Source organism: Miscanthus floridulus, chromosome 5 (genome assembly GCF_019320115.1).
Source record: "Miscanthus floridulus cultivar M001 chromosome 5, ASM1932011v1, whole genome shotgun sequence".
Taxonomy (NCBI): domain Eukaryota; kingdom Viridiplantae; phylum Streptophyta; class Magnoliopsida; order Poales; family Poaceae; genus Miscanthus; species Miscanthus floridulus.
Window position 1 is genome coordinate 142086571 of NC_089584.1, and position 13807 is coordinate 142100377.

Genomic DNA, 13807 nt, shown 5'->3' on the forward strand with positions numbered 1-13807 from the left:
AAGCCTGTAATTTGTAGGAATAGCAATCAAATCATACCACTTTGGATATGGACGTTTGTACGAAAAGGTCCGCCCTTTTGGTTTTAAACCAAACTAATTCTTCATCATTTTAGTTACTCTGAGCAACAACTCTTCAGCATTTGAATTTAGATTTCTTTGCAATTGCTGACCCATCTGTGGATTAAAATTTTAGGTACCTTGATATCCTGGATTTGAAATCATATGAAGGGTATTATAATCTGCCATAATGATATCCTTGTGGAATCTCTATCTGTTGAGTCCTTTGCTGATTTACTGCTTGAAGTCTCTGATTGTAAATGTTGGGATCTGTATCTCTATGAATCCTTTGAACTGATGGTGCTATTTTTTGAGCCAACGACGGTATTTGGCCTGATGTGCTAAAATTAACCATTTGATTCTGAACTTACCCCGTCGGTTGTTGCACATGCTGCACTGATGATCCAGGATTATACTATATTTGATTAGTAGTAGTACCCTGAACTTGCTCAGATAAGCTCTGAACTACCTAGGCATCATCATTGCCAGCTGGTGCTGCTTCTTAATGGCTAGTACCGGCTTGATTAGTCCCCTGAGTCAACGGATGTGGAATGTTGTAATAAGCCGGTCCAATCTGATCAATTGGATATCGATGAAACACCTCCTTCATGGTATTGTAGAATGTGTTCAAAAAAGTTGTATTATGATTTAACATGGCACCATGAATAGATTTGTTGACAGCATCTACAAAGAAATACCTATCATCAACTTCATCTGTATCTGACTGCCCGTGTATCAAAACTCTTAGTAGTGGATATTTCATGTATTTTGGTGTAGGACAGCAAACACTTGTTCTGAAACTCCTCTATAGCTTTACAAATGACATCTTTATCCTCATCAGGTAAGTCTTCATACGGCACCATAAGAATGTTTTTGTTTTTGTGAGCTGCCATGACGATTGTGGTCCCACCGGGTGTGCCAAAAAGTGTGTTGACGCCAAAATGTGGCGATGCAATCAACACATAGCAAGTCGGACGATCTGAACAGAATGAGATTGGAGATCTGCTTGGCTTCAACACAAGAACGGTTGGTTTTGGAACCAAAGGCGTGCCAGTTAATTTAACCCTACAATTGATAAGGAGAGAATAATCAGTAGTTTAAGGTGCAATATGTCGGTGTTGCTCCAGACAGTTCTAAATATACGGCTAAACAATCGATTCGATAGGGCTATTAACTAAATAGTCGATATCCAACATATCAGTAAAGCGAGGATCGTTGAATTGAAGATTATCGGCTAATATCAATGATGATGGTACGAATTCAAAATAACCGATACTCATGGGTCATAGCGATTTTATTATGATTGATTAATCCAGACAGAACAGGTACAATACACCCAAATATAAGTAATATAAAGAAACATCATCAGCTAGATGGATATAACCAGTGTAAAGCATTGAGCCGATAAGTTTAATGAGAAAGGATATAACATGCGAACAAATCGACTGTATAGTACAAATGAATCTACAAACGCTCTAAATCTAATCTGTTACTATCAATAGTGAGGTTCGATCAGATCGATACAACTATGATAATAATAACAAACTAAAGCTAAAGAATCTATAAAACCATCTATATATTGACAGGTTTATGAAAAACATGCTATATGTGTGAAAGCACAGGCGAATCGGCTAAAATAGTCGATGCATGCATGGCAAATAAACAGAGTACATATCTCGATCATGAGCAAAACCATCAATCGATAATCTCTAATCCAAAGTCTTACCAGTGTTCGACCGGATCGATGGAGCTATGGTAGTGTCATTAGATTAGATCTCATTAACTAGTGAGTTTATTCAAGATTAAAACATATCTTTGGATGCATACTATGTTTTATTGAAATAGAGATAAAACAGCCGATCTAGCGGAATTAAGTCGTCAATTATGAGATTTAAAGTGTGTCTAGATCAAACGACGATCAATTAAGATGATATGATGCCGATCTGTCTCTATCTCAATCAGGTGATTTGTTATACTTAATAAAATATTAATTATAACAAGATCGATAGCTGGTGAATCAACCAAAAACAGCAGGGAAAATCTTACTAATCTTAGCAGATTCGATAATTTGTGATATTATATTAAACAATAAGTTATTTAACACAAGATCGATAACTTTGATCTATATTATGGTTCGTAAAAGATCAATCAGCTGATGCAGCCTTACAAACTATGATACAAATTGATAACTAACTTATATTATGGCTTATAAAAGATCAATCAGTTGATGCAGCTTTACAAGCACAATACAAGTCGTGACGGTACTCACAGGCAAGCTGGAGGTCGATCAGTCGATGCAGCCCTGTTTGCTGAAGAACTCGTCGAGATCTATAGTACTCCTACTCCTAATGCGATGGCGAAAGCCGAAAAGATTGTGTTGATTGATTGTTTGTTTTTTTGGTACAATAACTGGGGGTCCAATATTTATATCCGAAACCTAAATATGAATCCTATTCAAATACGACTCATTACAATTCTTATATTAAAAGAAAACATTTCTAACTTAAAATAACTTGGACCCTAATCTTTTTCTTTCTGTAGAGTTCGACATATCTTTCCCCGTAGTCCATTGACGTCATCCGCTCACGTTATCCAAAAAGAGCCGATTTCAGTACCGCATCTGAATCAGCTAACATCGATCTTTACGTAACCGATTCCTTGATGACACAAATCCCGAAAGCTTCGAGTTCCGGCGCTCTCCTTCCAAAATTTTGGTGTAAACATCAACTCTTCATCCCACTGACCATCAACTAATTATTGTGTTCATCCACCGTTGAAACTAGAATATTATCTCTCGGAGTCAATACTTTCTTGCTGTGACTACTCGGAATCCATTTATCGTCCCAAATGTTTATTTGTGTACCATCTCCAACTCGCGCAGATATACCCATGTTTAAAATTTGTCATGTAAACAAACCCCCACTTCTCATCTTTGCCTGGAGCAATTTACCATCTGGGCAGTACTTTGCTCTCAAGACCCTTGCACATAGGGAATCTAGATTACACAACAATCTCCAAAGTTGTTTTGCAAGCATAGCTAAATTGAAGCTTATGGAAGTCCCTGAGACCCATGACACCTTTACCCTTCGGTACATAAAGTTTCCACCAAGCTCGCCAATGAATTCTTCTATTTTCATCGTCGTCACCCCCACCAAAAATGTTGTCACCCCCACCAAAAATGTTATATAGCGTCCGTCATCCCTTTGCATATCTTTTTGGGGATTTTGAAGACCATCTGTTGGCACGGCTTGGGCAATGGCTTTAATTAAAACCTCCTTTCCACCCATGCTTAACAATTTCTCCTTCCATCCACTACAACAACAACAACAACAACAAAGCCTTTAAGTCCCAAACAAGTTGGGATAGGCTAGAGTTGAAACCCAACAGAAGCAATCAAAGTTCAGGCATGTGAATAGCTGTCTTCCATCCACTAACTCTGAACAATTCTATCAATAAGATGCCGAAAACAATCGCTTATGTCTGCCCCTGCTAATGCAGGCAAGCCCCAATATTTGTCATTAAGAGATTCACTCATGATATTCAGAGATTGACATACCTGAAAGCGAGGCAGAGCTTGAGTTACTTTTTAGTCGTAGAACGTTGTTTTCCCCTCGCAACATTTCAACGTAAACACCAGTGAGCCAAATTTCAGCATATGCATACAGGGCGAGGTCGCAAGGGATGGTCAGTAAAGCAAAGGACACTTCGAGCAGGCAAAACAAAACAAATCATCGGCACATCATTGGGAGTACAAACATGGCGGGATATATTTGGGGAAAGATAAACGAGTCATGACAGACCAAAGTACCAAACCATACTAAACAAGGCTAATGATGTCCCTCAGCAATGGCACAGGGTGCCAGAGCATCACAAGTTCCTTAAAAAGACTTCTTTAATTTACTGCTAGGGAAGGCGGAGCATGGCGCAGCAAAAGAGGCTCCGCAACGGCTGCATCTAGGCGCCAGGAACACTGCCTCCAGTCTGGTGAAGCATGGCGTCGATCTCGTCGCCGTCTTCCATTTCCAGCTGCACAGGCATATCACTCAAGGATTCCTCTTAATGCTAGGGGCTAAGCTACTGGAAGAGAAGTGGGTTTGCAAGCACCACGCACCTCATCTGGGGTCTGCTCGCCGCGAAGCCTGCGGCCATCAAACAGGAATGCAATTGCATTCATGTCCACAGACTGGCGGTCGCAATAGGCATTCATCAGCTTCTTCAGCTGGGTGGACCTCTTGATACGGAAAAACACCTCATTGCCATCCTACATATTATCATAAAGAAAAGAGTAAGTGACAGATAATACTACAGACAGCAATATCAGAAGATTGTAACCTAAACAATCTGACATGTAAAATGCCGCAATGTTCAACCAATACATAGAGCAGCTCAATCAGTAAATTGATGACGCAATATTGTTATCTCCGAAGAGAATCTATCACTCAAATACATTAAAATTTAAGTTTCAACTTTTTCAAAAACAGAGTTCAAATTTTGATCAATGCTTAAAAGATGTCTCAAGTTACATTAGGCAATGAAATTTTTTAGCAAATATAATGGACCTACAAAACCCAAGTATTAATCATTTAAGGTCACCTGTGTACAAGTCCTTGATAGACCACATAACACACAGCAAGAAATAAAAAACACACTTCAAAATGTCAGTAAAATTAAACTACCTCAACTCTAGCCTACCCCCAACTTGTTTGGGACTTAAAGGCTTTGTTGTTGTTGTTGTTGTAGAACTAAGGAATGGAGTATTTGCATACACACCCTAGAACTATCTCAAATAGGTCAATGTCTGACAAGCATTTTAGGTGCACTGTCAAGCAGCATATCCCAAATACACCAACCAATTAGTATTAGTGGGAATTCTCTTTATACGCAAACTATAGTGCCTCTAAAATAAGGGGGTGAAAATTTAAGAGGTGTCATATGAAGGTGTCATATAGGGTGTTCGGATACTAATAAAAAAACAAATTACAGAATCCGTCAGTACTCCACGAGACAAATTTATTAAGCCTAACTAACCCGTCATCAGCACGTGTTTACTGTAGCACTACATTGTTAAATCATGAACTAATTAGGCTTAAAAGATTCGTCTCGCAAATTAGTCGCAAGCTGTGCAATTAGTTTCATAATTAGTTTATATTTCATACTTCATGCATGTGTCCAAACATCCGATGGGACAGCGACTAAATTTAGGAGGAGAAACCAAACACCCCAACCCTCATTATACATCCTACATATCTCAAAAGATACTGTTAGGCAAAATTAAATGTCCTGAGAATATAAACAACTTGCAAGCTAATGTGCAGTGCCTTTAAAATAACTCATAATACAACTGACAGATCAAAACAATTTAATTAAGACAAATTCAATGCCATGATATAAAAGACCCGAAAGCTCTATGGCAAACTAAGAATAAAGAAATGTCAGGCAACTTCAGCAATTCTTTTACAATAATTAAGACCAGGAAAGCTACCAACAATTATGAGCAATCTGAACTCGTGGCATCTCATATACAAGCCATACCCCCCCCCCCCCCCCCCCCCCCAAAAAAAAAAACAGTATAAACAAGTATAATCCTGTAAATCTACATGATAAACCTCTATTGATTAGGCCTACCTTAGGACAGAATTATGGATAATCCTCTATTTAGAATCACGTGGGGATAAAAAAAATGAATCCCAGAGAACAAAGCAACCAACAATCATATGGTTTTCCAACTTCCCGGCTATCATATATAACTTACTACAATCTCACAATCATAACAAACTTCATGGTGCTTAAACCGTCAAACTTCATGGTGCTTAAACCGTCAAACTTTATGGTGCTTAAACCGTTACAACATACAACTATAATCTTAAGGACGAGAATTCTGCCAGTGTCCATAGTACCCCAGTACAGATTGACTAGCAATAGATGTGAGTCACATGCGAGACGAAAGGCATATCACTATTCAACTTCGCTGTTAGCAAACATCAATCTAGCGAAATAAAAGATGAGCACTCGCCATTGAAATTAGTACAGCTTGTATGATCAACAATAGATGCCCCATTCAGATAATTAGTACTGCAAGTATGGGTCAACACAAAGTCAATCGCTAGGAATCGATGATGCGAGGAGGGCCCCTACCCGAGAGACCTAGGGCACATAGGCGAACGCAATCGGCAAACATTCGCTCGCACAAAACTGAGACATCGCTACCTACCAATCCCAAATCGCTGGCACCCTAGGAATCCGATGAACAACCGAGCAACGACGATCGATCGCTACGAGGGGGCGGGTTTAACAGCGCTAATCTACCTCGCCGCAGGGAAGAAGATGAGGAAGGGGGAACCGCCTGGCGAGCTGACCTGACCCTTGACCTTCAGGTTGATGTGTGCGCCGCCCTCCGCGGGCTTCTTGTCGTCCTCACCGGCTCCAGACATCGTCGACGAAGGCTCCGAACGCAGCAGCAGCGGCAGGGGTCAGTTTCCCGGCGATCAATCGATCGGTGGAGGCGGCGGCGGCCGGCTCGGGTTCGTGGTGGGGTTGCGATGCGCCGGCGGACTCGAGGCCTCTTATAGGACGGCTGCCCATAAGCCGATTTGATACGAGGTTCGCGTCCGGATCCTCCCTGCGCGGGCCTCCTGTGGCCCCACGTGAACCGGCGCCTCTGGTTGGTGGGTACCTGCAGCCCCGCGCGCGCGCGGCTGTTCGGGGATCGGGGTTCGGATCGGGTGCGGCCGCCGCTTCGTGGGCCGGGGCGCTGCGTGGGTTGCACGCAAACCGGGTCAAGTCCGTGTGGGCCCTGCCTCGCTCCGCTCCCCTCCTCCTTTTTTTTTTTTTCTCCGTGTACGGCGCGGGCGCGTGGTTATCCGGTTCGGCTTCTTCGCGTGCGTGCGAACGGATGGGTTGGTGTGCGAAAAGGCCGCGAGGGGGCGGCGATCCGTGCGGCGCGGGAGGTCAGTTGCGCGCTCCTTCCGTGCGATCCAACGGACGCGTGAGCAGTGTACAGGATGATGCAGTTGCTGATTTAAAGATGGGTGATGACGACATAGTCATCGCGTTCATGGAGAACTAGATCGGTTTTCTCTCGCAAAACCAGGGGATCCATAGAGTACAAGTTTTATCTTATGTCGGTCCTAGGTATAGGTTCTATAAAATTCTACGTATATCTATATATTCTAATATTAATGAACCAAAATTTCGTTATTTTTTTCCATCTCTCCGTGAAAAGTTTCTGCCGTGTTGTTTTTTTACTTCTCCAACTACATTTATGTCCTCGTGTCGCATATATTACCCAGAGTCATGTCTCATGAGCATATCAAAAAAAAACTTAGGTCTAGTAATGACTGATACGCAGTTTGATTCCATAACATATTAGGTTACACCCTCCGCATCTGTATGTGACCCAGACTTATGACGTATTAGGTCGCCCTCTGTATCTCGTACGTGAGTCTGTATTTATGAGTTAGAACACCCGCATCTAGTAATAATAAAGAGTTTGATTACTATATGTATTGGATTCCGTTGTAATGCATTGCAACGTTAGGTAGCATGTTTGCTATCCTAAATAAAATTTCATAATTATTTTTATATTACTAAATAATTATTATAAAATACTTTTGATGTTTTTAGTTGTGATTAAATAATATTTTTCAAATTAAAGGAAAAAATGCAGCAACACCGAATTTTGTAAAAAGGTCAGATAAACTAATTAAATTCATATTATATAATTAAATCTTTACTAACATATACTAAAAAACTTATATAAAATCAATATAATTTATAGAATCTAATAGTATCTTCATACTACGATTCATTATTTTCAAACAGAAAATTATCATGAGTAAAATGACCTTAGATACCAGTGGGCACTTGAGTGCTACCGGTACAAGATAGTAAAAACTGTAAAACCTATCTTTGGACACACATGCACTCCCCACTGCGATCATCGGAATTATCGGCGAGTTCAATTTTTTCATAGAACTACCACTGGCTGCTATGCTATCATCGAAATTATTGGCACGGTCATTTTTTCCAATACAACTACCGCTGGCTGCTTTTATCAGCGAGTTCATTTTTTTCATGATGAAATACCACTGGCTGATATATCATCAAAATTATCGGCGGGTTCATTTTTTTCGTGAAAGTCCGCTGGATGTAGTAGCGTCCGGTCATTTGTACTTCACCGCAAAAGCTCCAAAACAGCCCTAAGGCCGTCAAAGCCCAGTCCTCTTGATGGTCGACGGTGGATAACGATTGGGATTCTCCAAAGCCCACAGTTTAACTGGAAGACAGCCCAGCCCATAAGCAGTGTTCAACAGTACGTATGTTTGCGGCGGGCTGGACTATCCTAATCCTAATCCCACTGGTTGCCCGCCAAAGGACGAAAGGCCGGCCCCACGATTCAGTGACCGTCTCACCTCGACCCGGACACGGACCCGAGTGGCCGAGTCCGACCGCGCGACTTCCCTTTCCCAAAGAGGCGGCCGCAGCAGCAGTAGCAGAGTCCAGACCGTTCTCCGTCCCCCGGAGAGCATCGCCGCCCGCCATGGGCTCGCTGCTCCGCACCGTCACCGTGCATCTCCGTCGCTCGTCGTCCTCGTCGCCAGCGGATACCGTGGCGATCGCGGTGGACGGCGGCTCCGGGGTGGACCTGGCGCGGGTGGGGCTTGCGCTGGGGCTGGACCCCGCCTCCGTCCGCCCCAACGGCTACTTCCTCAGCCGCGGCCCCGGCCACGTCTGCTCCGCCGTCACGTGGCGCGCGCTCCTCGCCTTCTTCGCGAAGCGCGGCCTGCCCACTGGCGCCGACGCCGCCGCGCCCGTTGTCGTACCCGGCAAGCCCGCCGCGCCAACTGCGCCGGCCTCAGGTGCGTTGAGCTCTGAGCCTCGCTTCCTTAGGAACTCTGAATAGTTGATTGATCCCATTGCTAACTGGTAGAGAAATTACGAGCGGTATCTTTGAATGTTACAATGTGCGGTCGTGGTTCAGGGATCAAGTGGGGTGACTGACGTCTCTGTTCTTGCAGTGTCCAGGATTCATATGCCTGATTGGTTGTTATGTCCTTTTATTAGCTTCAATGATCAGTAGTACCAACCGGTTTATGAAATTTGCAGCTACTTATATTTGCTATTTGGGATGAATGGGGATCAAATACCACCAAAGGCAAAGAGTGTGGCGCTACTGAACCACTCTTACTGCTATGGACCATAAACCTCATAAGTAGCGTGTATGTTTGGGATTGATAACTATAAATTGTGCATTTATTCCTGAGGTTATCAGTGCTGCCAATTTTCCATGTATCATCTGTTATGTACACGTTTCACACAAATTTTAGTAAAATCTTGGGCTAGACAATAATGTTTGATACTCTATTATTCTTCAGTATTCGGTAATGTTCGCCCTGTTCGTTTGGGCTCGTTTGGCTGATAAACCATGGCTAAAAGTACCGTTGGCTGATTTGGTGTGAGAGAAAAATACTGTTCATTGGCTGAAAAAGTACGGCTTATAAGCCAAACAAGCCTAAACGAACAGGGCGGTTGGCGATTTGTCATTTCAGTTTTCATTATCCTGGGCCTCATGTAATTGCCATGCCGCAATTCTTCGTCGGTTCATTATCAAGTGCTACTTGTTGATCTGCACGTTGAATTTGTTATGCATATTGCATGGGTGTTACCTGATCTGCTTAATACTAGATGATTTACTTAATATTAATACTACAAGGATGCCATTCTGGCATGCACTATATGCTTGGGGAAGACGATTTCAGATGTTTACACAATCATTTGGTCTGAATCCGTGAAATTCTATTTTTCAGATCCAACAACTCCTCCATGCCCAAAGCGAAAACCAGTAGTGGAAGTAGAAAGATGTCCCAAGAAGAGCAAGCCTCAAGAGAACAAATCAGCTCTTCCAAAACGAAGGCACGACGTACTCAGCGATGAAATCATCCTTGGTCTAAAGAGAAGACTCAGGCTGGACGACCCAATCCCAGCTAAGAAGATCAAGCAAGTAGAACGCGACTCAGGTGAGTTACTTACTGACCAATTCTCTAATTACTAACTATAAATAGTGCTTCATAATTATCCATATATAAGCAAGTAGAATGCGCCTCAGGTGAGTGACAACTGACAATTTTGTCTGTCTTGCTTGTTACGGCAACGGGTGATCGATGATGGACTATGGAGCAGAGACACAGCAACCAGTTAAATTTTCTTGCGGCTTTGTGAATGCAAATGGAAAGCGGCTACGGGATGAGGAGACGCAGCAACCAGTTAAATTTTCCTGCGGCTTTGTGAATGCAAATGGAAAGCGGCTACGGGATGAGGAGATGATCACCTCGCTTTCATGTAAAAGAGTTCGGTGACCGGAGCTGAGGTAAATGCGCTATCATGTGTTCCATCAGTCATGTGATCTTCAACAAAAGGGCATATACTTTGCTTGGAGGCAGTTTCAGATGCAGCTGCTGTGTGCTGTAACTTAAGTAGTTCCCGTGTACATCCATGTGCCTTGTGAATATCACATCGATTGTAACTAAACGACATTTTACCTTGAGAATCCTAGTGACAAGTCTGTAATCTGTGCATTTGTTGCATGACAGCAGCTACAGTCTGCTGCTTGTCAACTAGCCACGCAATGGCATGCTTAAAAAGCCGTATCAATATTATATGTACCGTGCCGTCAAAACCTGAATTACGCAACTAACGACAGAAACTCTACCGTCAGTTGCGTACACTTCTACCGTTCTACGCTCAATCATGAAGCGCAAACTTGGGAACAATGATTATATCATGATACGATAAGCACATAAAGTCTTTTTTTATCATATATATAAACACATAAAGTCTTGCCTAACCAAACCACTGCGAAGAAATATCGGTAATATTTTCTGCGGAGCGTCCGTCCATCGAGACACGTTGGTGGGCCATGAGCTCAACAACCCCTTTCTATCCTATCTTGTCTGCTCGGCCAATTGCTTCTCCAAAAACTCTTCAGTCACGCAGTCTCTTAAAAAAAACCACTCCAACGCTTCAACCGTGCACGACGCTATGTCGCGTTGCCTCGGCACTTTCCGCGGCATCCGGGCGCTCGCCGGCTGTCATCTCCGCCGTGCCTGAGCGCGACCGCCCGTCTTCCTCCCTCTCCATCGCGCCTCCAGCCCGCCGCGGCTGCCCGTCTTCATGCTGGCCCTTGCGTCGTCCTCGCCTTGCTCTGGTGTCAGATGTGGCTGCCTCTCCAGCCGCTTCCTCCGTCACCCCATGGCACAACCCTCCAGACGACGGCGTGTAGTAGATGAACTCCTCTGCCACATGCCTACGCAGCCGCGCGACCCTCTTGTTTGTTATGACATTGTGCTGTGTCAACTGCCATAATGCGCCTCCGCCCTCTCCTCGCGTAGATGTCCTTCGTGTCGCCCGTGCTGATGGTCGGCCTCCTCGTGGATGATCTTGGATGGCAGCGGCATGGTGGCTTGGCGCAGCCGGGGCGCGCGCGTAGCTGCACTCCCTCCGTGTGGCAAGCAACAAGGAGATGTTGCAGAAAGCGAGTGTTAATTGTTTTAGATGTATTAGAGGTATGTTGCAAGTGTTTCGCATGGATGTGGCAAAAGTAGATCGAAATATTGCATATGTTGCAATCGTTATACACGCATATTGCAAGCGTCTATTCTAAATGTTTCATCTGTTTCTCAGACGTATGTTGCAAGGATTTTATCTAGATGTTGTATATGTTTCACGGATATGTTACAAGTATTTTATCTAGATGCTGAATATGCTTGCAATGGGTTTGAAGTGTTTTCAGGCATTTTTGCATATGCTTCAGGCGTATGTTGCAAGTGTTGCAGTTGTTTCAGACGTACGTTGCAAGTGTTTCATCTGAATGTTACAAAAGTAGATCTGGTGTCACACATGTTGCAAGACCCACTGCTACTGCCGCCTGCTGCAGCTGCTAGGACGCCGTGCATGCGGTTCTCCTGTGAAGCAGGCACAAGCGGTACCCCACATGCTCGATACGGAGCGGGGGTGCAGGCAGTTCCCCCACATGTGCGCGGGAAGCGGGCTGAAGCAGGCGCTTCCTGTATGTGAGCAAGCGGCGTGGGCAGGGCGATGTGTCCATGCGATGTGGGCACGAGAAACGAAGGAGGCTGTCGGGTATCGTTATTAGGGATACCCAAAGCAAGGAGGTTAGCGCCCACGCTGACTCCTTCGGATGGCTCAAGACATATTAAAAGGTCTTGAGCGACCCCAAGGTCGCAGGCCCTGTCTCGCCCAAGGTCGCGAGTTCCGTCTCGTCCGACCCTTGGGTGCGGGCTCCGTCTCACCCGACCCTCGGGTGCGGGTTCCGTCTCGCTCGACCCCGAGGACACGGGCTCCGTCTTGTTCGACCCCTCGGGTGCGGGCTCCGTCTCGCCTGACCCCAAGGTCGTGGGCTCCATCTCGCCCGACCCCTGGGGTTCGTGCTCCATCTCGCCCGACCCTAAGGCCACGGGCTCCGTCTCGTCCGACGGGGACCCATACCGTCACCAACCACTCCAGGTTCAAGCGTATGGGCCTAGATTAAAACTCTGACACCAGGAAAGAGGCTGTCACACCTCGATGTAACCCGTGGCCATAATGGGCCATACCTGGCGATTCACATCAAGAACAGTGTTGGGCGTGCCGGTACTATTTTGCCTAATTCTCGTACGGGCGCTAATAGGCGCGTCAGTTCACCACGATGTCTGCCGAACAAAGTGGAACGCCATGACTGGCAGATGACGCCTGCGTATGGCGCCAGTGACGAACAGGGCCACGACGTGGAGCCATCCCTGTTGACATCTATAGGATCAGCAGAACCCGCATGAAGGAGGAGAAGGACCCATCAATCCTAGAAGCCTTCTTCTCTCTCTCTCTTATTCTTCTCCTTTTCCTCCGATGTAACACACGCTTTCCCTTCGCCTATAAAAAGGGAAGCATGGCGCCCCATGAAAGGGGGCCGAACCACGAGATAAAAACACAAGAGCACAACACGAGCTCACGGCTGAGCGCCAATCAAGCTCTCATCACCCGTTCACTCCTTCCACCAGAGATTTGGGATCCTTTCCCTCTCTCGCATGTTTGTAACCCCTACTACAAACCAAGTACTGGTAATACCAGCCGTAGCGAACTGGACATAGGAATGTTCCGCTCGAACCAGTATAAACCCTTATGTCCTCCGAGCACACCATCCGAGCTAGACGTGTAAATACAAATTTACTCATCGGTGGTCCAAAAACACCGACAGTTGGCGCGCCAAGTAGGGGCTTTTTGCACGTCTCGATGTCCGCATCAGGCCACGGATGGCTAGTCACGGCATCAGTTGGGTCCCGAGTGCGCACGTGCGCTTCTGGAACTCAGACTTCATCGTTACGATGGAGGGACAGTTGGCGCAGGTTCCTGCCGCCGTCCAGCCTCTCCATTCCGTTGGCCTCAACACAATCGCCGAGGCGCTTGAGGAGCTGCAGCTGTACGCACCAGAGGACCATGCCCCTGGGAGCGACCAGCTCCTCGGCTTTGATTACGAGAGGCTAGAACGCCAGCTCGGCGCCTTCCTAGGACCCCAACTATCCCGAGAGGACCTATGCTGCCTCACCTTTTCGTTCACCAATGTCATAACGTAGCTTGCCGGAGGAGAGCCGCTCTCCCCAGAATACCTCATCCAAAGCGCCCCGACAGCGCTCTCGTTCGGTCTGCGCAACACCATAGAGAACGTTGGCCACCTTGTGGCGCAGTGCACGCCCCTATC

At 45.3% G+C, this 13807-nt stretch overlaps 2 protein-coding genes across 2 annotated transcripts; one reads left to right on the forward strand and one right to left on the reverse strand.

Annotated features, from left to right (window-relative positions):
• Positions 1 to 3799: 3799 nt before the first annotated feature.
• Positions 3800 to 6603, reverse strand: LOC136451011 (small ubiquitin-related modifier 1-like). The gene is made up of 3 exons (XM_066451730.1): positions 6414 to 6603; positions 4169 to 4318; positions 3800 to 4083 (listed from the first exon to the last, which is right to left on the reverse strand). Exons 1-3 carry the CDS (start codon positions 6486 to 6488, stop codon positions 4012 to 4014), a joined length of 297 nt encoding a protein of 98 aa, XP_066307827.1. The 5' UTR covers positions 6489 to 6603; the 3' UTR covers positions 3800 to 4011.
• A 1963-nt stretch (positions 6604 to 8566) lies between these two features.
• On the forward strand, positions 8567 to 10660 carry LOC136453917 (uncharacterized). Its single transcript, XM_066454470.1, has 3 exons — positions 8567 to 8915; positions 9864 to 10073; positions 10237 to 10660. Exons 1-3 carry the CDS (start codon positions 8597 to 8599, stop codon positions 10410 to 10412), a joined length of 705 nt encoding a protein of 234 aa, XP_066310567.1. The 5' UTR covers positions 8567 to 8596; the 3' UTR covers positions 10413 to 10660.
• Positions 10661 to 13807: the final 3147 nt, after the last annotated feature.